The sequence below is a fragment of the Seriola lalandi genome, unplaced genomic scaffold (genome assembly GCF_002814215.2).
Source record: "Seriola lalandi dorsalis isolate HSWRI2012SDOR001 ecotype SW California unplaced genomic scaffold, Sedor1 jcf7180002054929, whole genome shotgun sequence".
Taxonomy (NCBI): domain Eukaryota; kingdom Metazoa; phylum Chordata; class Actinopteri; order Carangiformes; family Carangidae; genus Seriola; species Seriola lalandi.
The window spans coordinates 1,180,850-1,204,676 of NW_019525481.1; the positions used below are offsets into that span (position 1 = coordinate 1,180,850).

A 23,827-nucleotide genomic window follows, 5' to 3' on the forward strand; every position below is an offset into this window, starting at 1 on the left:
AGCCGCTGCACGAAGAGGCGCTGCTACATGCCGTCACAGGAGGAGCTGGCAGAACCGTGCTGCTCAGGACACACACTGCCACTTCAGTCACGCACTATTTATAACACTATAGCATCGTCTTGTTCTCGGAGTCATCCCAAACACTAACAAACAGAATCTATGAAGAGATCTGTGACCAGGGGGCAGGAAACTGTGTGGAAATCAAAAAGCAATTACATATACAGTGAATAATGGATTTGTATTATATAGCCAGATCTGTGAACAAGCAATTATTGACATTATCTTTAACATATAAAAATTTGTTGAGTGTCATTTGTGATGCTAAAGGTGGAATTGCTGAAAAAGAAATCCCAAGAGTGGGATAAAAGTTTTATAGATTAAAACAGAGGCTGCTGTACAAGTGTTTATAAATGCTGAAATATCCAAAATGGCGGTCCAACCTAAAACCTAAAGCCTACACACAATTGGGAGACCTGAGCTGAAGTCAGTTGTGGAGAGGCAGAGTACATGAGGAGGTGCAGAGGCACAACAAACCTCACAGCAAACGTGCTGCAAACATCGGAGTCCCAGTGTTTTTTATCTAATGCATCAAGTGTAGGGACCTCAGCGGCGGCGCCTGGCCTCCGCTCCAACACAGCGCTCAGCTTCACTGCAGAAAAACCAAAAAAAAAGTCATGCAAAACAAATAAACAACGGGGGTGACTGAATATAAGCAAACAAAACAAGATAGAACCATGAGGCCAAACAAAGCTCACAGGAACAAATCCAACTACAAAACAGCAGCCAAATAAAAATAAATGTGGGCAGGTCAACGGGGTTTGGAGCTAAAACAGAGGCACGGACTAGATAAGTGGTGTAAAGGCTTGTGAATGTGAAATGGTTGTAACTACATGCCTGCATCCAAATGCTGCCAGTCACATCAAGGGACAGGAACCAGGAAGAGAATGAGCACAGGCCAACAGGTGCCTTGAATAACCTGGCTCTGATTAGGGAGTCTGGCCTGGGGCTGCGTTCACTAACCACACACACACACACACACACACACACACACACACACACATTCCCCACCACCACCACATCTGTGTTGAAAAACCATTAATATACATTCTCAACAAGGCGTGCAGTGCTACCGGAGCGCACCTGTGTAACCACGGAGACAGGTTTACACACATTAGTCACCTGTAACTGACCACATGATCAAATGGTTGATAAAGTCGTCATGTTGCAATATCCGTATGTTTTAACAGTCAAATGACTGTTATGTGACCGACTGCAGCACAATAATGAAGCCATTTTGAACCTGGCTTTCACAAAGAAACATGATTTTGTGCTTAATCACTTAAATTTTGGCGAATTAGCTTTTTCTGATACATAATTTTTACTGTCATTGAATATTTTAAATTTCAAAGTCTTGAAATGATCATTTTCCTGCCTTCACCCTTCACTGCAGGTTTGTTTTCACATATCTTTCTTGCCCTCTTCACTGATACAGTCACAGTCACGACACAAACATCTCCTTTATTTCATTTGTACATAAAGTCCTTGGTGGTGCAGCTGCACATATTATAGCTCCGTCACTCGGCTCCTCTGCTGCATCTCTGCACCGCCCTGGAACACTGACCCCAAGTCTGAGGCTCTGATTTCCTGATAATATTTTCACTCAGTGTTTCAGACGACGGTCAAATGGAAAAAACACCCCTGAGCTGCTGTGAGGGGTCAGCGTGTCCTCATCAGGGATCTGGGCTCTGAGATCACAGGTGAAGGTGTTGGTTGATGCTGACATCTAGTGGTGGAAGCTGCACCGGCAGCAGCGCATCACTGCTGGAGGGGAAAACAACAACAGAAATCAATAAATAAACGAATGCACATGAAATAAACACACAGTGAGGCAAATAACCTTGAGGTGCACCGTGATTTCCTACTGCCCTCGAAGGGGCCATGCAGTCTCCTGTACCAGAGATAACCACAGAGTCACCTGCATCAAACATTCAGCCTTTATATTTGTTTTATGTCACGAGGCGACGAAAACTTTGTGTGACGTGTGTCATATTTAATCTCATAGTTTATTTGATGTTTGTTTGCTTTTGAATTGTAATGTGAAATCACCAGCGGCTTCGTTTACTAAACATTTTTAAAAGGGAGATTCCACATTTTACAAAACAGAATAAACCTTTTAGTTCATGTGAAAAAATGAAAATATTTTACCCAATTTTGCCACTAAGTTTTGAAAGTTTTTAAATAAAAGTATAATGATGATGATGATGATATGATCCATGAGGATTACATTAAAACTGGACACACACATACATCACAGTTTGTTAAAATAATGAAAATACTACTGAGAATTACATTTAGTTACAGTTTAACCATTTAACCGTTCTCATTTTGTGTGATGGTTTTTATTCCATATCCATACAGCAGTTAATAAAACTGTAAGACTTTAATCGCCCTGCCATTATTAGTGAGCAGATGGTAAATATGAAGGGAGCGCTGTCTGAACTAAAACCTGCAGACTTGCTCTTCAAAGGAAGCAGCTTGTTCCTGTGATAAGTTGCTTTATCTTCTTCCCTCTGCTTCTTTTTCTTTTTTCATGTCACATCAAAAACCATAAAAGTGACAGAAACCACTTTCAGTTCGTCTCCTTTTGAAAGTCGGCGGACGGCTTTTGGACGATGACAACTCAATAATTTTAAAATCTTTTAACTGATCTGGAAGTCGTATTGATGATTTCTCTTTCTGAAACTGCTGTTTTGAAGGAATCTCCAGATGTATGGTTGGCACCCTAATTCAAATCCATTATGGTTGTTGGTGCCTGTTTATTAGCGTCCCAAAAGAAAAGCATAAACAAACATTAAATATTAACGCAGATGTTTTTATTTTTAGCCGCTGTCACTCAAGAGTCTGAGATGACTCACAGCACAAACATGAGCCGACCACATCGAGGCGTGGCTCCACTGTCTGGTGCTTCTACTTTTAGAAGACACAATAGTTTTTAGTCATCGTTCTGGTATTTGCTTCTTTATTATATTGCACATGTAGAAACTCTCCTCCGATGCCTCGGTGTGAGTAGTGTCATCCAGAGCAACAGTTGCTAGGAAGAGCATGTGACATGATGTGACGCATGTGTTTGGCCAAACAAGCTGTGCATGTGACACGCAGCCACGTGTATGAAGGAAATCAAGGAAACTGAAATTTCTGTCTTTACACTTTGTTTTTTTTTATATATAAATAATGGATCAGTGGAAAAAAAGGGTTGTTTGTTTTGAAAACCCCAGAGACTTTAAGCTTATTTATTGTTGTTTCACAGCAGTTTTTCTGACTTTAAGTCTGATCCCTCGATCAAATCATCAAACACAAATTATAAAAACTTCATGCTAAAATAAAGAGGAGAGATCTCAGTTAATTAAACCAACAAGTTTTCAAAGTGTTCAGTCTGGCAAAAAGAACATGGTCCTCATGTGAGAATAGAACAATAGTTGTGTTCAGCGCCATCTCGGCTCCATGTCACCAGGACATATACAACCTAATATTAACATAATTGTTTACATGACCATTGCTTGGCGTCCTTTGGCTCCATGTAGAATAACCTTGCTCTCACTTATTAAATACATACTTTTTTTTTATAGTATCACTGGATCAAATGACTAAATATAATATGCATGGAGTTTTGTGATAATTAGATAATTAGATGTTCTTGCTAATTGTTTTGGTTTTATGGCAGAATTACTGTAGGTTCAGTTCAGACAAGACTGTTTAATTTAACTTTTAATGAATGTATTGTATGTATAAACAACAAATTAAAAAAAACAAAAGCAAATACAAAAAACCCCAAAATAAAGCAAACCAACAAAAACCAAAAATAAAAAATAAATAAATAAATAAATAAAGACAAAAAACCCAGTGCATTTGGTGCGACCTCCAGCACCAAATGCAGACAAGGGAAGTTGAAAGAAAGACCAGATTACATTATTATTATTATTATTATTAATATATAATTATTATACTTATTATAATAAGTATATTTTCCAAGTAAATGCTAATGTTGCTGTGTGTCTGCTTGATGCCTAAATAGGCAACTGTTTCACTGAAACATGAATTGAACATAATAAAATAGCATAATGAGACTGAGGTGTTTACATGGTCGTCTCTGTGGTATTATTAACTTCAAATAATTAGTGTTCATACAAACTTGTCCTTCAGCTCCATGCAGGCAGTGACCTTGCTACAAGCTGTTCACATGAACCTTTGACCCGTGAACGAGTCTCTCAGCATCTGTAAACAAACGCGTTTATTTTGGTGCCACCTGAGGTTTCGCAGCCGCCCACAAACGCAACACGAACGCGCAGTCGTCAGAGCTGTCGCCTGAAGTAATGGTTACTATCTGAAGCTTTGATGCCGTAAAAGACATTAAGGAGTATATGTAAAAGGTTTTTCTATGCCACCATGTGAAACACTCTAAACTCAAAACATTTTCTTTTCCTTTCCATCCCATGTATTGTCCTCTGCTTCCTCACCGGTTGCCACTGACACCATGAAAGCACAAATGTCTTCTTCTACTGAGAATCCACAGAAGATTGCGCTCTTCCTTTAAGATGTTAAAGCTTGTCATGAGAAAAAAGAAACGCAAGAAACTCCAAAATAGGCTCATAAAGCTTTTATTGGCTATTCACAATGAAAAGTTAATAAGACGCAGCCAGTGTGTTCCTCATGAATGCCATGAGGCTGATACGGATTCAGACTATAGCCAAGTTGAATAAAGGCTTTTCAAATTATTCTGGATTGCATTTCTTAAAATAGGATTAAGTGCCAACCGGTGGGATAAAGACAGGGAAGGTGTATCTAAGGGTTAAACCTATAAGATATCAAGGCGGAGCCATTCAGCTCTCTCTCCTGCCTTCTGGGTCTCGCTGGTTTCTGCCAGACACAAACCCGAAGAAGATAATTCAACTCCGACAGTGAAGTATCCTCCCCAGACCTGCAGAAATACATCCTCAGACAACACACACACACACACACACACACACACACCTCATGCACGTACACACACATGAATCACACGCTCTCTGTGGGTTTTAAAGGGGCATCATTAATGCTTTTTCCTGAGCTCGATGTAACGTAACAGTCGGACATGGACTGTAATTAAACCCAGAGAGGAAGCTCAAAGCAACAGGAATACATAAAGCCACAAACCTGGCTCCGTCTCACAAACAGCTTCACAGCATTCGCTCTGACGGCTGACCTGAAGCCATGCTCTTCAGTCAACGCCGTTAGGACTTTGCGTTTGTTTTGCAAATCTTAATTGACACCTGGATTGAACAGCTCCTGACAGCGTGCGAGGGAAGTGCCAGGCCAGCAGTTATTCAAATGTCACAGGCCTGTGAGTGAGTTAGAGAGCACCTCGAATGTGGTTACATGTTGTTACATCTTCTGCAGGAAAATCAAGCGCCGAGTTTCATTCTCACTCTGACTCTGAGTCAAAAACCATTCAAACCTCCCGAGGAAACCGCACAGGCTTCGGCTTGGTGGAAATTATGCACTTTTTATGATCAACTGAGGAAATAAGCGAGAGCAAGCGCAGTCGGAGTTTTTCATTATGCCTCTCCAAAGATTTGCAAAGTGTTTCTGTTCAGTCTGAGCCACAGAATCTTTAGCATACAGGGAAAACACTCATCAAATCTAATGTTTATCCGGAACATCTGAGTGCTTCATTTTGGAGAATTTACTGGAGAAAAGAAAATCATTTCAATTCCACGCATGAAACTTTAATTCAAAATTATCATTGTGGATTTGAAAAGTACATTCAAACAGCTGCGAGCTGCTTGCAAATGCATGGAAACAACGTTTTATGAAAATATCTTTTAAAAGACGTTTTTCTCATTTGAAACCAGATGCAGCGTGGCCAGTCAGTGTTTCCGGTAATCACACTGAATTAACTTTAAATACAATAATAGTGAAAAAGAAGCTTCAAAACATTCAGATAAGTGCCTTTATGATATTTTGGTTGTTAAATGACCCTCTCACAGCCATTTCTTAAAGTGACTCGGACTGATAAAGCCTTAGAGCTCTGTAGTCCATATATCAACTTCATTATATAATCTTATATAATCTTAATTATCCTACTGCTGAGTGAGCACTATCTTAATGTTATTAACTATTAATCACACAAAATTATATCTCCGGACTCTCAAACCGAGTGTCTTATTGTTATGAGGGGAAAACTTCATTTTCTGGTGATTTTAAAGCTTTTACTTCAGTTTCCATTTGGGAAGCCTTTTGTTACATAATACACATGTACATAGATTTAATATTTATATTTAACATTGCAAATTCAACATTTACATTTAGATTTGACATTTACATTTAGCGTTAACATTTAGTTTTATATCTAACATTTATATTTATATTTAACATTTACATTCAAAATTTATTTTTATATTTAACATTTACATTTATATTTAACATTTGCATTTATATTTAACATTTGCATTTATATTTAACATTTACATTTATATTTAACATTTACATTTATATTCAACATTTATATTTAACATTTACATTTAACATTTATATTTAACATTTACATTTATATTTAACATTTACATTTATATTTACATTTACATTTATATTCAACATTTATATTTAACATTTACTTTTATATTTAACATTTATTCTTATATTTAACATTTACATTTATATTCAACATTTACTTTTAGATTTAACATTTATATTTATATTTAACATTTACATTTAACATTTACATTTATATTTAACATTTATTTTTATATGTAACATTTGGATTTATATTTAGCATTTACTGTATATTTTGATTTCAGATTTAGTTTTTGATTTCACATTTACATTTAATGACTACCCTTATAAAGGACTTATAAATGGTTTATAATGAGGTTATCAAGGAAGTTAACACTAAACCATAAATAAGCAATTACGAACAAGTTATAAGAGTTTTCATACATTGATGCAGGCTCACTATTTGGCATGATCAAGTTAATGCTTACTGCTCATTAATCATACATATGAATTACTACCATTTATAAGTGGTAAAGGAGCCTAATTGTAAAGTGTAAACACATCATCATTTATTAATGAGTTACTATAAGGCTCCTTTAACATTTAACATTTATTTTATACACCGTTAACAATTACATATAACATGTTTTCTGTTTCAAATGAGCTAAATATTCAAAATATATCAGCTTACATCAGTCATGATTCAGGTAGAGAAGATTAAGTCATAAAAATACTGTATGACATTTTTTATCTGTGTGATTCTGTACATAATCCCTTCTTCCTTGCAGTCAGTCTGAATGTGTCTTTTAACTGTAGGAGCCATACAGCTTGTGCGACAGTACAAACAATGTTTTCCAATTCAACATCAAATAGAATTTATCAAAAAACATGTATGCATGAATACATGCATGGATGAATGAATGCATTCAGCTTTCTATGTCAGAAGCCCGGGTGCATGAAGGAGTAATACGTATGAATGAATAAATGAATGAGCCAAAAGGGGAAATCCTCTCTCCGCTCACTCACTCTGGTGGCGTGCTTGACGAGTCTTTGTTTTAATGAGGTGAATTTATTTACCTATATGTGTTTAGAGTATGTGGCCGTCGAGATAAGAGCTTCTCGAAATGAACGCCTTTATCCGAGAGGAAGCACCAGCCAGAGAAAGGGCTCCGGTCTGCAACAGGCATTTTCACTTTTCACTTTGTCTTTTTAAAGACAAATTCAAAACCATAACAGCCTTTGATGGAAAGACTAAGATGAGAAAATCCTCAGATATGTAAAAGAGTGTGATCTTATAAAAGCTAAACCTGTTTAAATGAGTTCTCTCATTTAATTAGCTCATCAGGCCGTTTTATTAAAGCCCACTTTGTAGAAAAATGGCACAATCCTGGTGAAAATCAGCTGCTTCTCCAGGGATCTATACAGTTAGAAATGGATCAATAGAGGCTTTAATTGAACTATTTGTATCCTTAATATCTGGCAGCTCAGCAGTGAAGATGACGTCTTCTGTGAAGCATTGATTGTGTGATTTTATCATCTACTTTCGGAGCTGGAGGCCATTTTGTTTTCGGGGGGTGTCCGTCCACCCGTCTGTCTATCTCAGTAACACCTTCAGGGAATCGCTTCAAATTTGGCAGAATCATTCACTTTAACTCAAGGACGAACTGATTAAATTTTGATGCTCAAAAGGTCAAAGGTCAAGGTCACAGCGATCTCACAAAACACGGTTTTGGCCTTGTGAACGCGATATCCCGAGAACTCTTTAAGGGAATCCCTTCACATGTGGCACAACTGTCCACTGGGACTCAAGGATGTACCGATTAGGTTTTGGCGGCCAAAGGTCAAAGGTCACGGTCAGTGTGACCTCACGGAGCACTTTTTTTTAGCCATAATTCAAGACTTAACACAGCAATTATGTCAAAATGTAATATTTGATATGACTCTGGATAAACAAGGCAGAGGCGGAGGCGGTAAGACTAGTTCTTCAAACTTAAATAAAGCTTAGGTAAACTACCTGAACTAAGTTTTCGTTTCTGTAGTGTAGCACTCAAAATTTTCCATGGATGTCAAGGAAAACTGGTCTTAAAAAGGGAGAAACGGTCGTCGAGAGGATTACACCCACTGTGTCAATTTGTCTCCCAGTTGTCACACGCCTCCTGATCCTGACCTAAATGATGGCACCTTATGTCTTCAACTTTTACAAATTCACTTCCTCTAAGTTAATGTGCAGCGTACCTGCCAGATATGAAGACAAAACAGCTTTTCACACTCATATCTATCCTGCTGAGCACCGAGCGAAGACATAAAACTTGAATCAGTATAAATGTGCCGTATCTCTGCTGCGGATCTCTCGGTGATGGTGTGTTTTCCAGGTTTTAGAGTGCCTCAGCTTTTTACTTTTTCATGGCTCTCGTACACTTTTGTTTTGCACTGAAGTCTGAAGCCTGTTTATCTCCTCTGTTCGAGATTTAGACATTTCTATTATTCACGTCCCCGGCGAGGCTACATGATCCCATTAGCTTCAAACGCTGGCAGGCCACGTGAGGTGCCGGGGACAGGCTGTCTGTGAGGAACTCGCTGTGCTCGGGACAGTAAGACGCTGTTGAACCTCATTTATGGCAGTTTATCAACAGCTGGCCTCCAGACGACGACACCTTTACTGCACTATTTTAAATAAATGTCATTTGGGTAGGATTAAACAAACACGCCTGTCTGGACATGTATGTTAATGGATTATAAAACAGACCTGTCTCAGTAGCTGCTCCAGAACTGTGTCCCATTCTCTCCATGTTTCTAAGAGTCATCAATAGGAGTTCAAGTGCATTGTGTTACCATGTGGTTTTAATCATCAGAATCACAATCGGTTTATTGTTGAGTTTTCAACACACAAGGAATTTGTTTTGGTGCATATCAATAAACAGTAAGAAGAAAACAAATATAAACAAAGATGAAACAAGCAAGTACTGCTGCTATATGTTATACATTGATGCAGGCTCACTATTTGGCAAGATCAAGTTAATGCTTACTACTCATTAATCTTACTAATGAGTTACTACAATCTATAACTGGTAAAAGGAGCCTTATAGTAATTCATTAATATATGTTGATGGGTTTTACACTTTACAATAAGGCTCCTTAGTAGTAAGCATTTACTTGATCTTGCCAAATAGTGAGCCTGCATCAATGTATGAAGACTGTGTTATAACTTGTTTAGAATTGTTTGTTTAAGGTTTATAAAGTATTAACACCCGGATTAATAACCTAATTAAATATAATCTTAGTATTTCTTTAGTTTATTTAATTTTGCCAAGCTGGTGTCATGACTGTCTTATTCTTGAATTTGAAAGTTTTAAAGTTTGATGAAGATGTTCTAAAAGTCTTTTAAATGTTTTTTGTGAATAACAAAACGTTATTTTATAGACACTTTGTCACTTGTCATTATGTTTCTGTGTCACCTATTTGTCACTTTGTTTTTTTCATCAATAATAAAAAAAATAAATGATCTAAAATAGATGAATAAATGTTTTTTTGTCGAGGTGAATTTATGATATGAAAAAAACTTGTGACTTTTGTTTGCTTGTGCGAGAGTGTACAATATATATTCTGTGTGGTGTGCGTTTGTGTCAACAGGAAATCGATGCTCATATCTACTGCAGGTAGATTGATTTGATTCTCCAACAGTTTAATCGAAACTTGTTGTTTTTTTCTTCAGATGCATTAAAAAAACAAGTAGAACCAACTCCTTGTTTGAGCTTTGAGTGCCACTTCATCCGCCTCACTCGTCCACTCAAATGAATTCAGCCGCTGCGTGACTCGGTTAACTGAGACACACACACACACACACACACACAAACACACCCCACACACACACACACACACACACACAAACACAAGTACCTGTGAGTTCACAAAGTCACACGTCACTTGGTAGCCTGATATAGACCGGAGACAAAGGCGTGGATGAAACCCGAGCCCCGTCAGCCAGCCTCCTTTCTGTTGCCATGACGACAGCAGCCGTTTCCAGTGCGTTGGTGAGAAAGCAAAAAAAAAGAAAAGAAAAGGAGGACCTCAGAGGACCTTTGGCCACAGGCTCCACCCACTAGGGGAATTCACAGATCTAACCTGGCAACCTGTGAAGCAACCTGGCAACCAAACATATAACAATACATTCAAGTTATTTAAACGGTAACATGAAATAATGAGGCGGTAATGAATTGGTGTTCCCCCAAACCCCCTCAACCCCCTCTCCACCTTCTCTTGTCCAGCAATTGGTTTCCATCTCCCGTCCTGTGTGGCTCTTTCCCAGCCTGCAACTGGACGCAGTTCAGGGCGTGTTGCTGTTGCTGGCAGGTGTAGAAGCAGGTTGAGCAGGTTGTTCCCTGAATGCCTCTCTGTTGGGCCCTCCTCCCCTCAGCGCCCTGCGTCTCTCTCTCTCTCTCTCTCTCCAGGCCGATTGCTGATTCACTCTCGCATGTTGGCAGCTCGGTGAAGAGATTGTGTTGCTTGTGCACCTGTTCTCATCTGATACAGCTTAAGAATAAGGTAAGGATTTACTGAGGAGGGATTTAATTTTTTGTCTTCCCTCATTTTCTCAGGGACCGTGCGAGTCTAGAAATTGGATGGAAAATTTTTGTCTAAATGTGTTTAATAAGATTTGAGCCGCAGCTATATTTTTAAGCTAAACCTAAAAAAAAGAAGAAAAAAAAAAATCACAAATAACCTCTTTTTAATATATGAAGTATAAAAACGTCATTTACGACATTCTTTATATTCAATAACTATAACATCAATAAGTTTTACTTGAGAAGTGTAAAATGAAACAAAACTTTCTCCATGAAAGAGTAAAAACAGAGTTTAAGAAACATAAACGCTTTTATTTTCAGTGTGAAAGTAAAAAGAGTTCATCGCAACAAGGGACAAACATACTGTGGGATCTTATATAACCTAAACAGGGGAATACATTACACAAGTGTTTGATCAGTTTTACAGTGAGAACCTGTAACACACTGAAATATGTGTCTAAAAAACACTCTATTATGAATAAGAGATACGCAGCCAGAATTTTCTTATTTATAATTATTAGCGAAAATTTATAATTAGTGTAAAAAAGGTACTTAATTCAGAATGGCCCTTGTTCTGTTATTGGGTCATTAGTTGAAGTGAAGCTAATTTTAACTGCTTCATGTGTAGTTGGGTTATTTAATCTAAGACAATTAAAACATTTTGTTTTAACTGATCATGTTTTATGTGTGAAATGTTAATTTGAAAAGAAACTTTAAACTAAAGCTGCTAAATAAATGCACTGGAGTATAAGAGAAGCATAAAAATGGAAGTACACGTACCTCCAAAAGTACTTTCAACTCCCTGCTCGGCTAATACACGTACTGAGGTTGTACGATGCAGTAAATGGACAGCATAAATAAATAATAACACAGGTGAGCTTTAAACAAACTGAATGATTTATAGCCTAAATGTCAGGGAATTAGTGTCTGTGTGCGTGGGTGGCATGATTCAGAGTATTTACAGGATGTGTGTTTGTGTTTGGTTGAGACTGTGTGTGTGTGTGTGTGTGTGTGTGTGTGTGTGTAGAGTCACAGCTGGCAGAGCTGGTAGAGGTGATGGCTGGTACAGACTCTGACAGACCAGCAGAGTGGGAACTCTTTTCCAACAGGCGGCTTCTGTGAGCGCGAAGGGTCAGAAGTAAAACGTCTCTGCCGGTTTCTTTTCGTCACACCGACTCTGACGCTGGCGGCCAAATGGCCTCCCAGCAGCACGGGGAAGAGGTGCTGTAATTCCTGGAGACAGGGGGAGAGGGTGTGTAGATATTTTGATTATGGACAGGATGTGACAAACGAAACAGGAAACAGTTTGTTTTTTCAACATTCAGTAAACGCCATACAAACAAGCAGCAGCAATAAGAGCCGTCTCTGGCAGATATGAAGCAATAACCACAATATTTTAGCGTTTAAGAAAAATGATTACAGAGTTTTTTTGTGTGTGATCTTAAAATATATCCCCACTGACCATGAACGCACAAATCAAAACAAACCAGTGACTCCGCTGAGCTGCCTGTTAAACAGGTTCTACATTAATTTGTCTCATTTACACCAGATCCTCAGCCGCCTGCAGCATAATTACACTTTTATCCTCAACAGAGCGTTCAGTACGCTGGGATTCACACTTCGACATGCCAATTTAAATCATTACTATTATTATTATTATTTAGCAATATTTTTTTTTTTTCTTACAACTAGCATAGTCAAGAAACAGTCTCTGCAGATTACATGTAATACGTCTTAGCCTCTAGGTCAGGACAACAAATTAGCTCTTCGTTTCATAACCCTGCACAGGACTGGGAGTGGAGTCACTGTGCCGGCAGCAGTGGTATTTACACTTAACAAAACGTCAGTGTAAGAACGTGTTTTTCTTTCGGTGATCCTCAGCGGTCTGTGAAACTACCAGGAGACCAAGAGGTTTTATTATTTCAACTTTGCTTCTTTGCTTTTTTTTTTTTTTTTTTTTTTTTTTTTTTTTTTTTTTTTTCCGTTTGGTAGATGGTTTCATTCCCATGATCTTTAGCTGCTGTTTCTATGGAGACGATGCAAGTTACAACTGCAGCAAATTCAGTGCGAGCGCTTTAATGTTGCAGCTTTGAAAAAAACAACAACAACAACATAATTGCCAAATATAAGAGTCTCAAACCGACCTGTGAACTGTCTCAACATAAGGTGTGAATGCAGCAGAAATTCAAGCTCTGTGATTGGATGTTTCCAACCGAGACTGGGCAGATGAGAGCGATGATGATGCTCAATAACAATGTTCAGCCAGGGAAACATCTGTACAGGTACAAATGAGCCGGTCAGTTTATTATTTTCACCGCTGCAGTTGTGCTCTAAATTGTTTCACCCTCCCCACCCACCTCCTCCCCCCCCACCCTCTTTCCCCATCTCAACCCATTTTCCTTTAATGATGTGTTCTCAGTGTTGTATCATCAGCAAACTTGAGCGGCTTGATTGATCCTACGTTCACACAGCAGGCTGCACCATTAACAACCCACAGGTTTTCCATTTACTTCCCACAGAGCAGAAACATGTGGGTGATAAAAAAGACTCGTTGAGACGCTGACCACACATGAACACGTCTCAGTGTTTCTTTGACAATAAATACAACTGTATCTTAGTAGTTTCAATTTTGGATTTAAACGCACCGTCTGTAACTTCTGCATCTGGAAGTCTCTCAATCAAAACAATAACAAAAGACCACAGTGTCAGTGGTTCAGGAAATCAAACAGACCCGGTGATTCTAACCGTTAAAAACACTGAATAAACCAGTTTCCCCATTTAAAGTCAGAGTTTGAGCGACGCCGTACGGAGGACAGACACGTCAGGGAACAGCTGGAGATGAGATTGATGCTAAACCTTTGTTTTGATCGTTTCTCTGATAACTTATGAACCAGTGAATTCTCCACAGAGGTTTCCTCCTCTCTATAACAAACACACCAGGGGATTAAATCAGTAAACGAATAAAGAAGTTTCACTTTAAAAATCACCGATGCTCTTCAGTGGACACAGGACAGGACGTCTCCAGCGGCTGGGAGCTGAGCTGTCGAACATTTCCTCAGCTTTTTTTCCTCCCGTAACTTCAGATCCAGGCGTCCAACGACTAAAATCCTTCATCTGGTTAAAATAGAGTGGAAAACCACCGAGGTGTAAAAAGTGTCTGTAGCTTAAAACTAGATAAAAGTCAATTTTAATCTTCTGGCAGGAAACTAGGATACAGCGTCATTGACAGGCGACCAAATGAAACAGAGCGTTACCATATTAAATTTACGTATTTCTCTAGGTTGGAGAATTGATGAAAACATTTGTGAAAATGTAAGAACACAACTCAGCTCACTTTTAATTTTAAAATCCTATGGATATAACATTTTTGATTACACAGGAGATATAAAACCATCAAGGTTGGTAAATTTAAAAGAAAATGAGTTATTTACAAGAATCACAAAGTTCAGAGGGCTCCTGTATAAAACCACAGTCACAGATCTCAGTGGAGATTGTGCAGGTATGACTGTGCTGAAACCCACCAACAAGCTCCCGATGTCGCCGCCATGTTTCGTGACGTGTTGTCCCATGTTCACCGCGCCGTCAACTGAGCAATTCCTTGAAAAACAAGGGGGTGGGACAAGATCAGCCGTTTCAAGGATTTTCATTATGACTGGAGTCGGTGCAGGTGACCTGTGCTCTGAAAAGCAGCTGCTCTTGTGGGAACAAACAGAGACGTCTGGATGCGAACTGAGTCTTGGCGTGAGGTCGCGGGGAGTTTGAAGGCCGAGTTGAACAAGAGTTTTAACACCCGTGACTCCGTCCTGATGCTTTTCCTCCTGCGCAGGAGGTGAACAGACTCCTCAGTCACCGGGGAAAATCAGGAAACAGAAAATAACCAAAAAACTCTTTACATTTTAAATCAAAAGACAAGGAAGGAACAAAAACATCTCATATAATTATACTGGGAAAATAAAGGTCTTCATTTTCAGTTTGTGCAGTTTCTGAGAGAGGAGCTGCTCAGTTGTTTTAACATATCATTAGGGAAAGTGCATAAATGTTACGTACTTGTTCTGGAGCTCTGAACTATATCACATGGTCTTCATTCAATTTTCTATTCAGTTCAGTTTTATTTATATGGCGCAGAATCATAACAGAAGTTATTTCAGGGCACTTTTCATATAAAGCAAGTCTAGACTGGCTCCAATAATACCCAACAACAGGACATGTAATAGGACTAATAATAAGAGTAATAATACAAACAATCACACGAATAATAATAATAATAATAATAATAATAATAATGGTAGCAGGTGGTGTTCATGAGCAGATTAAGTTTTCATAATAATGTACATGTAAACTTATTTTGACTATTTTGAGCAATTTTATAACATGAGCTTCATGTTTTATTTATTTATTAATTCATTTTTTCGCTGACAAAACAGTTTGAACTCAAGGTCCACTTACATCTGTTCTGGAGCTTTTGACCAACTTGAGCTCAAGAAGTTTTGAAAGTGGTTGGAATAATTGTAAAGTTTGAACATCTGTAGTGTCACGACAACGGAGCCAAACTTCATCACAATCTGCTGTGAATTATTAATATAGACAAGAAAATGTTTTAAAATGATCCTCAATCATTTAATATAATGGTGTGAATGTATGAAGTCAAAGTTAATAAACAATAATATTGCTTTTCCTATAACATAACCTGTATTAATGTTTGTTTATGATTACTGCCATGTTATACGATGGGAACTGGCCTCTGCTGAGATTTTTTATTTTGTTTTCAAGCAGTAAAATGATGTTTTCATGTTCTCTCTTGTGTTTCAGAGTGAAACCGAAAGGGGGAAATGGAACTGTATTTAAAAATCACAGCAGGCCTCCTTCTGATTGTCCATGCCTTCCACCTGGCATCGCTCCAAGATCCAACCGACTCTCCGGGGCGTACAATTGATAAAAGCTGGCTCCGTGAACTCGCCAAAAATACAGCTGGAAGTCTAAATGCTGCAGTTACCGGAGAGAAGGCAAAGTATGATCAGGAAGCTGATGCGACGGCTTCGGAGCCAAGTAATGATTACAGTGGAATAGCATCTGGCTCCATGGCAGCATTTAATGCAGAAGAGGAGAACCTGTCGGGCCATGAAAGCGGTGCGAATAATACATCTGATGATCTGAATGTTGTCGCTACCACGCTGCCTCCCGCATTTACTAACGGCACAACAAAACAACCTGAACTGCCGGACGCCACAGTTTCTCCAAACACGACAACTGCACATCCCACAAGCTCAAGTCACGCCAACGTGACAGAAGCGGAGGACGGCTCTCATAACTCGACCACGACCCTTCAAACCTCCACCACTCATTTGATTTCACAAAACTCCACCAGCTTTCCAGATTTTTCCAATCGTACTGATTTACAGTCTACAACCTCGCCTCCAGAGAGAAACGCCACACAAGAATCCACAACAAGACCGAAGGCACACACGGGGTTAACCAACAGCACAAGCACAGGATCTACCAACACAACGGCCGTAACAACCACAGCATCACCAGAGACAAACAAGACGTCGACCCTGTCTTCATCTACGACAGTGCTCCCCTCTGAGACCACAGAGACGAGCCCTGCGACCACGACCGCCGCCGCTCCGAACACACCTGAGAAGGCCAACAAGACAGACAAAGACGCCGCCTCAGGGAGCAGCTCAGAAAGAGGTACTGCTACTGTTTCAGGTGTCACAGTATCCGGTGCACATTTCTGTGTCCAGAAACCTGCTTTGTGTGTCTTCCTCGGAGCGTGACATCACTTTATAGACAGATACTGAGGGAAAAAAAGCATTTATGTGACATCCCCAAGCTCTCCTGACTGACTCGTGTAAGGAGGTTTGACAGATGTTAGCATAAGAGCTATAAGGCAACAAAACAGGCACAAAATCCTTTAGAGACTTGGTTTAAAGGTAGCAGTGTGCCCCGTTGCTCAGGAGCAAATATATCACTGTTACTTTTTTTTTTTTTTACGCCCTTTCCCTGACCCACATTTACCTGCATCTAGGACAAATGCCCTTTCTTTCAAAAGGAAAAGGTTGGGTTTCAGGCGCTATCGATGTGGCTGCTGTGAGTGAAGGGATCTGTTACAAGCACCTTCTCAGTACAGGACAATGAAACCCTGTTTTTGGGGCAAGAAGAAAAAAAGAGAAAAGAACTGTAAGAGGCGGTCGGGGACTGAGGTCAGAGATACTTTTGCAGCGTTTGTGCAGGGGCGTGAGACTAGTCTTTGGTGTTGACCGTGAGATCAAGGAGGTAGGAGATAAAGGGCATAGACACTATCTATCTATCCATCTATCTAAACAGCTACTTTTCCTGCAAAGTATTTGTGGGCGAGCTGACTACCGACACTGTGACGGGAGGAAAACAAGAGGCCCTAAGAGAGCCGGTGCGGGTTTGAGATTAAAATAAAACTCACATCACATGGACAGATGTGACAGCAGGACGTAACACTAACAGATGACGGCAATAAACAGTGGGAACACAGTTGTGAAACTGCGGGCAACACAGTTATATTAAAAAAAAAAAAAAATCTGCCCCACAGTTACCCTGACAGGCACAGCGTGTGCACGACAACTGTACAAAAGCACAGACGGCAGAGTACAGGTAAACAAAGAGTCTATAAATATGAGCCTACAAGGCAGCTTCGCTTTAACTGACAACAGTAAATAAAGGTAGGAACCCTCCACTCAAGTGGCTTTACTCACCGGAGGCTGGAATGATGAGGTGTTTGGGTTCGATATCTTACCTGTTCTGAGTGAACTGATTAATGCTCTACTAACTACTACTAACTCTTTAGAATGAAAAGGAACAGATGTTTACTGTCAGTATTTTTAGGAGTATATAAACAATATTAAACCATACAATTAAAATAAATCAAAACCAAAATTAAGACTTATTAGACCACTTTAAAATAGAACCCATAAACTTACAAAATAATATTAAACCAAATTACTTTTACCTAAATTAGCAAATTGATAAATTGCTTTGGAAATAATATTAAACAAAAATACCTTTACAAAATGAGGGAATCAAATAAATAAAAATGGCTGGGAAATAAATATGGCACTACGAAATAAAAGTCTCTGGAAATAAATAAATATGGCACTACGAAATACAAGTCTCCCGAAAAAAATAAATGTGGCATTACAAAATAAAAGTTCCCTGAAATAAATAAAAATGTCATCTCAAAATAAAAAGCAATTTATTTATCGACTAAATTATATATTTCATATATTTATATATTTCTACGTTTATTACCTAATTTATTTATTTCAGAATTTATTTCATAGCTGTATTTATTTATTTAAGTATTTAATTTAGATTAAAATGTTATTCCATAAGGAAATCCTTATTCTCAGCAGGGCAAAACACAAAGTTCAACTCACAGTTTTGGCGCCAGTCCTTTAGAAACAGGTGCAGGTGCTAGAGAAGCTGGATGGAGGCTGAGATGGAGTCCTCCTCCGGATGCACACCTACACCTTGGACGTATTCTGTCCTTATAGACACTCAATGTTTATTGTTCCGATCAGCAATGGTGTCTTCCGACCTTGCAACTGGTAAAGTTTAGCATAGCACGTGAGTCCTGCCCGATTAGCAATGGCGGCGGTGATGGCTTCCTCCGGTCGCCTTCAGCTTAGCACAGACACACTCGTACAACCGAATCAACCGTGATTAAGCGAAACCCATGGCTGTCTCCCGGCTACAGTGTTTACAGACACTTTCACCAGCTGTTTTAACCCAGTATTTTGTCATTATTTCTCCTGCTCCGCGTATCTCCAGCGCCTCGTTCGTCTTCTTCTTCTTTGGTGGTAAAGGCGGTTGGAAAACCACCTTGTAGGCGCACTACCGCCACCGACTGGACTGGAGTGTGGATCAGGCCATAATGCGGGAAAATAAAATAAGAGAATGAATGAATTACTTAATTAAAATAATAATAATGATAATAATAATAATATTAAAATATTTTTGCATCCCGTCCTCTGCCATACCTCTGACCAATTACCACAAGTGACACAGACTGATATATACTAAAACCAGTCAGAGTAACTGAAACTAAAGACACAATCTGTTTTCTCTTCTTTTTAGTTCATCAAAGTTTGCTGCCCATATTGTTTAGAACGGTTATTTTAATTACTTGTTTAACTATTTACATCATATTTTACTTATGACCTCTTTATCTTAACCTCTCTGTTAAAATTTTTTTCCTTTATTAAACTAAATTATTCTCAGTTTAATTGCTTTACAGAATTATCGTCATGTAACTTTATCAGGAACTGAGATGTTTAAATCCCTTGCTTTTACACTACTACTACTACATAAAAATATTCACTCACTGCAGCTTCCTGACCTTACTAAAACAAGGTGACATATACAATTGTTACAATGACATCAGGGTCTTCATGAACTGTACATATGTTTCATCATAATACAACAAGATTAGGAGTCTACAGCACATACTATCAGCTGTGTGAGGCTGCTCTAAGGCACAGTGCTGCTTTGAGCTAAATGCTAACATCAGCATACTAACATGCTCACAGTGGCAGTGCTAAATGTTAAAGCACAGCTGAGGCTGATGGAAATGTCATCAGCTCTGCAGATATTTGGTCTTAAACCAAAGTATTGGACAACTGTGAATTTTGAACCGGTGATGGTGCGAGATGAAAGGTCAGGGGATCACCAAAGTTAATACAATTCCTCCTGTGGTGGACATTTAATGACGATCCATCCAGCTGTTGTTGAGAAAGTTCATCCAAAAACCATAAATGTCGACCTCATGGTGGTGCAAGAGGAAAAGTCAGGGGATCACCAGAGTCAGTAAGATTTACTCTCTGGATAAGAGTGCGAATCATATGATGACAATAAGGGGGTCAGCTTTTTCTCCAGGGTGAAAGGGAACCCAGTACAGTGTAGGTGAAGTTTTTCTGTCAGTTTCCCCTGAAATGTAGTAAAGTACAAGAACATCAAATACCTAGCACCAGAAAGATGCTGCTGCAGCAGGATGGAGAGAGAGCGAGCTGAACAAAGAGGACCTGCCTGTATAGACTCAGCCCACCAATCAGCAAACAGATGATCAACAGGAAACACCAAAATAAAACAGGATGTAACAGTACTTTAGTACAGAACTTACAGTAAATGTACTTAATTACTTACCACCGCTTCTTGTACAATTACTTAGCCTTCAACACACATATATTGTAATATTGTTCAACTCATCAATTACCCAACAAGATAAAACTCCTGAAATCCTGAGACCTAACATTAGTTAGCTAACTTGTACCTTTAGGTTAGATTTAGAAGCTAGCTAACATTAGTTAGCTAAACTGTAACTTAGGGTTAAAGTTAGAAACTAGCCAATATTAGTTAGATAAAATATAAGGGCTAAAGTTACAAAACTTTAACCAGTATTTTGAGCCCTACTCTGGATAATGTAGATATCTGTACCAAAAATTCACAGCAATCCACATGATAGTTGTTGAACTGTATCAGATCCAAGTGTTGGACTGACAAACATGCATGGAGCCATGTCGCCACCATGGCTAAAGACACTTTAACATATGAGGGATTTAGAGGAAGATAATATAGTTTATTTGTTTGCCAACATGGGGTAAGATCGCCACGTCTTTACTTGAAATGTTTTCCTGGCAAGGACAAATAAGACATGACTAAAGCAAACTCTTTCACTCATATTTTATTTATGACTATTCTCAAAAATAAAACAGCTAAATAACAAGAATTGGAATACACTGTGTGAAAAAGGGTCTTTTGGTTAAGTTTGCCTCAGGTTAAGGGTAAATTGATCCTAGCAAGTGGGTAAATTGAGCCATTTGTAGATAAACAGAGCCACTGAATTTTTCATGTGTGAGTGTTGATAAAAAAACAAATGGAGTATTTCAATGTCAGAGGATGTTGAAGACAACTCTGTCACTTAAAAAAAAAAGCATTTTCCCATCCCCTTTTCCCCTGAACACAAACACTGAAATAGATGGGAAGAAAAAATAGAATTGTTGGAATGGAAAAGGTTAGAATACGTTGGTTGCTTTTATCCGTATGTCATCTTTTTAACAGTATGGACGCCCTCACATCTTTTGATCTATAGCATAAGTTTTTTACCGCTGCCACAATGTGAGAACACAGATATCTACGTGTGCAGGTAGTAATTAACTGCAATATTTACATGTAAAGAATTGTTGTATAATAAGTGATCCATGGAGAAATTAAATTTGTTATGTCATTCAAACTCAAATTAATGGTGATATCGTATAATGGAAACTAAAGCAGCCTAATGTTCAGTCACATTTAACCCTATTCAGAAGATGAGCACAGGGTGCTGCTTTAAAATATTCAAATGTATTCAAGAAATGATCATGATTTTGGCATGTTAATTGCATTAATTATCGCAGTGTATATTAAACAAATCTGTACAGATGACTGACTGGGATGTGTGTTTATGCAAAGTGCTGCCACTGGAAACACGATTTCAAAAACACATTTCAGCCATAATTAGCTGACAATTAACCCTCAAAGACAGACGTTGATATAAACAATGTTATTGTTGACAAATTATTTACCGCTCTCTCCCATCCCCTCGACCGCTCTTTTCTCCCATCAAGGTTTGGCGTCAGATCCACACAGGAGTAACAGGAATGGGGCGTGGGGGGCGGTGCTGGGCACGGCAGTGGCTGTGGCCATCGTGGGACTGGTGGCCTATGTCATCCTGAAAAAGAAACACCAGAAGGCTTTCTCTCACAGGAAACTGGTGGAGGAATATCCCTCAGACCCAGGTAAGCAAGTCGCTTCTCCGACCCCTTCAAGTAAATTCTAAATAAAATAAAACAAAAGACATGCCGTATATAATTACACTGCTATCTGTGATTGCTTGATCAGGATTTAATTAGGGATGCCAACTTGCTCTGGCAAACTTTTCAAATTAAAAGAATAAACAAACCCTCTGGTAGGTGGGGAGCTAATTCCAAACTCAGAACAAAATGCTAAAATAAAACACGATGAGTGAGTCACTCACTCACTTGCAGGCTCAGTCAATTACGATTGCCTGCTAGTTCAATATTTTTGGCAAACAGTGTGATACATGAACCCCGGAAAAACAGGGAATAGTCATTTTTTACACTTTTTTTTTAATGGATTACACAAACATGAGTGTTTAGAAGTGCTACCAGGTGAGTTTTGTTAGCAGTCTCTATCATATTTAATGCACAGAAATGAGAGTGGTATTCATCTTCTCATCTGTCTGTAAGTTTTCCTTTTAGCCCTTGGTTTCTCTCTCTCTCTCTCTCTCTCTCTCTCTCTCTCTCTCTCTCTCTCTCTCTCTCCCTCTCTTTCTCTCTCTTACACAAAAGCCCAAGCACATAACTGAAATGAACTGCATGTGTGTGTTTTTTTTCTTCCTGCTGCAGCATACAGGTGTGCATGTCAGGTTGAAGGCTAATTAGCTACTCAGCTGTAGCACATGGTCAATCTTAAAAACATACCTGCATATCTGAGGTCCCGTTTTATACTGAAACGCTATTTCAATTCCTAAAGTGTGTTAGGTGGATTTTTTTTTCCTTCAGTACCACTGACTCATTAGTTTAGATGCAGGACAAAAACAAAGATAAATTCAGTGATAAAAGGAAAACATGAGTCAGTATTTAATGTTAACGTGTCTAATTTCCAGTTCTCAGATTAGACAACAGCGACCCTTTGGATTTGAACTTTGGCGGTTCGGCCTATTACAACCCAGGACTCCAGGGGGACAACATCCAAATGACCAACTTTCCAGGACGCCAGAGAAACTGAAAGGACTCCCAAGACCAAAGACATGAACTCCCTTGAAAGAAAAGTCTGTCACCTACTCTAACTGGCCTTTGATAGACAACTGATAATGTGGAGTTTTGTGAATAAGACTGTCTGAAAGTGAAATTTGTGGATGGAAATCACAAAGAGAGTTTGTCGGCCACCACAAATGACACTAATTGTCAGAATATAAATCGTGTTGTGTAGATTTATTGCACTGAACTAAAGGGATCACTGAAGGAAATCTGTCTGAAGTACACTGCCACAGCCAATATTAACTCTTAGCCATTTATGTATGTTGCCAAAGGGAATAAAATTCTTCATTAGTCTTTCCTAATGAAGAATATGCTTTGCAGTCAATGAAGGATATTAAAAATTCATATTTTCTATAACTTTTGATTTAATATAAATCATTTTTTGCGTGGCTAGGAGCCACAAAATTTTGTTGCAGACAAGCAAAACAAAGACATTAGAATATAATCTGATCAGATAAAGAGAAGAAACTAGAATGTGTCTCCTGCTGATGCAAAACATTGTAGAAGAGATGAGACAGGAGGCCTTTGCGATGAAATTCAGACGCCATGGTCAACAATAACATTATCCATATCAGCTATCACCTGCTGTTATGGCATCAGGAAGGCAATAAGAAATTTAATTTGAACTGCGCCTTCAGATATTCCACAACTGGCAGTCACAGCCAGAGACTGAGAATTCAACCGTCAAGTGTGTGGTGGGTGGGTGGGTGGGTGCGGGGTGAGGCTGGGTACTGTTTTGTTATTCATAGACTAAGGTTTTGGTATTCAGAAGGGGAAGTTGTGTGTTTGGTCTTTTAGCTCTACTCAGTAGCAACAACTATATCATCATAATATACTGCTTAAATCTTCTGACCTCCAGGTGTCCAAACAGAGATTTGAGTTTCTCGC

The 23,827-nt window shown here is 38.8% G+C and overlaps 1 protein-coding gene and 1 long non-coding RNA gene across 3 annotated transcripts; one reads left to right on the forward strand and one right to left on the reverse strand.

Moving 5' to 3' along the window:
* Positions 1-1,091: 1,091 nt before the first annotated feature.
* Positions 1,092-10,862, reverse strand: LOC147817621 (uncharacterized). Its single transcript, XR_015436215.1, has 3 exons — positions 10,780-10,862; positions 10,426-10,670; positions 1,092-1,821 (listed from the first exon to the last, which is right to left on the reverse strand). It is a non-coding gene; the product is annotated as an uncharacterized LOC147817621 (long non-coding RNA).
* Positions 10,863-10,965: 103 nt separating this feature from the next.
* LOC111644303 (uncharacterized) lies at positions 10,966-23,442 on the forward strand. Of its 2 annotated transcripts, none has more exons than XM_023393110.2 (4): positions 10,966-11,070; positions 15,900-16,781; positions 21,725-21,895; positions 22,786-23,442. In XM_023393110.2, the coding sequence occupies exons 2-4, from the start codon at positions 15,920-15,922 to the stop codon at positions 22,905-22,907; spliced, it is 1,155 nt and encodes a 384-aa protein (XP_023248878.1). In that variant the 5' UTR covers positions 10,966-11,070; positions 15,900-15,919; the 3' UTR covers positions 22,908-23,442. The 2 variants fall into 2 exon arrangements, with proteins under 2 accessions (XP_023248878.1, XP_087026257.1); XM_087170131.1 differs by lacking the exon at positions 10,966-11,070 and adding an exon at positions 12,241-12,342.
* Positions 23,443-23,827: the final 385 nt, after the last annotated feature.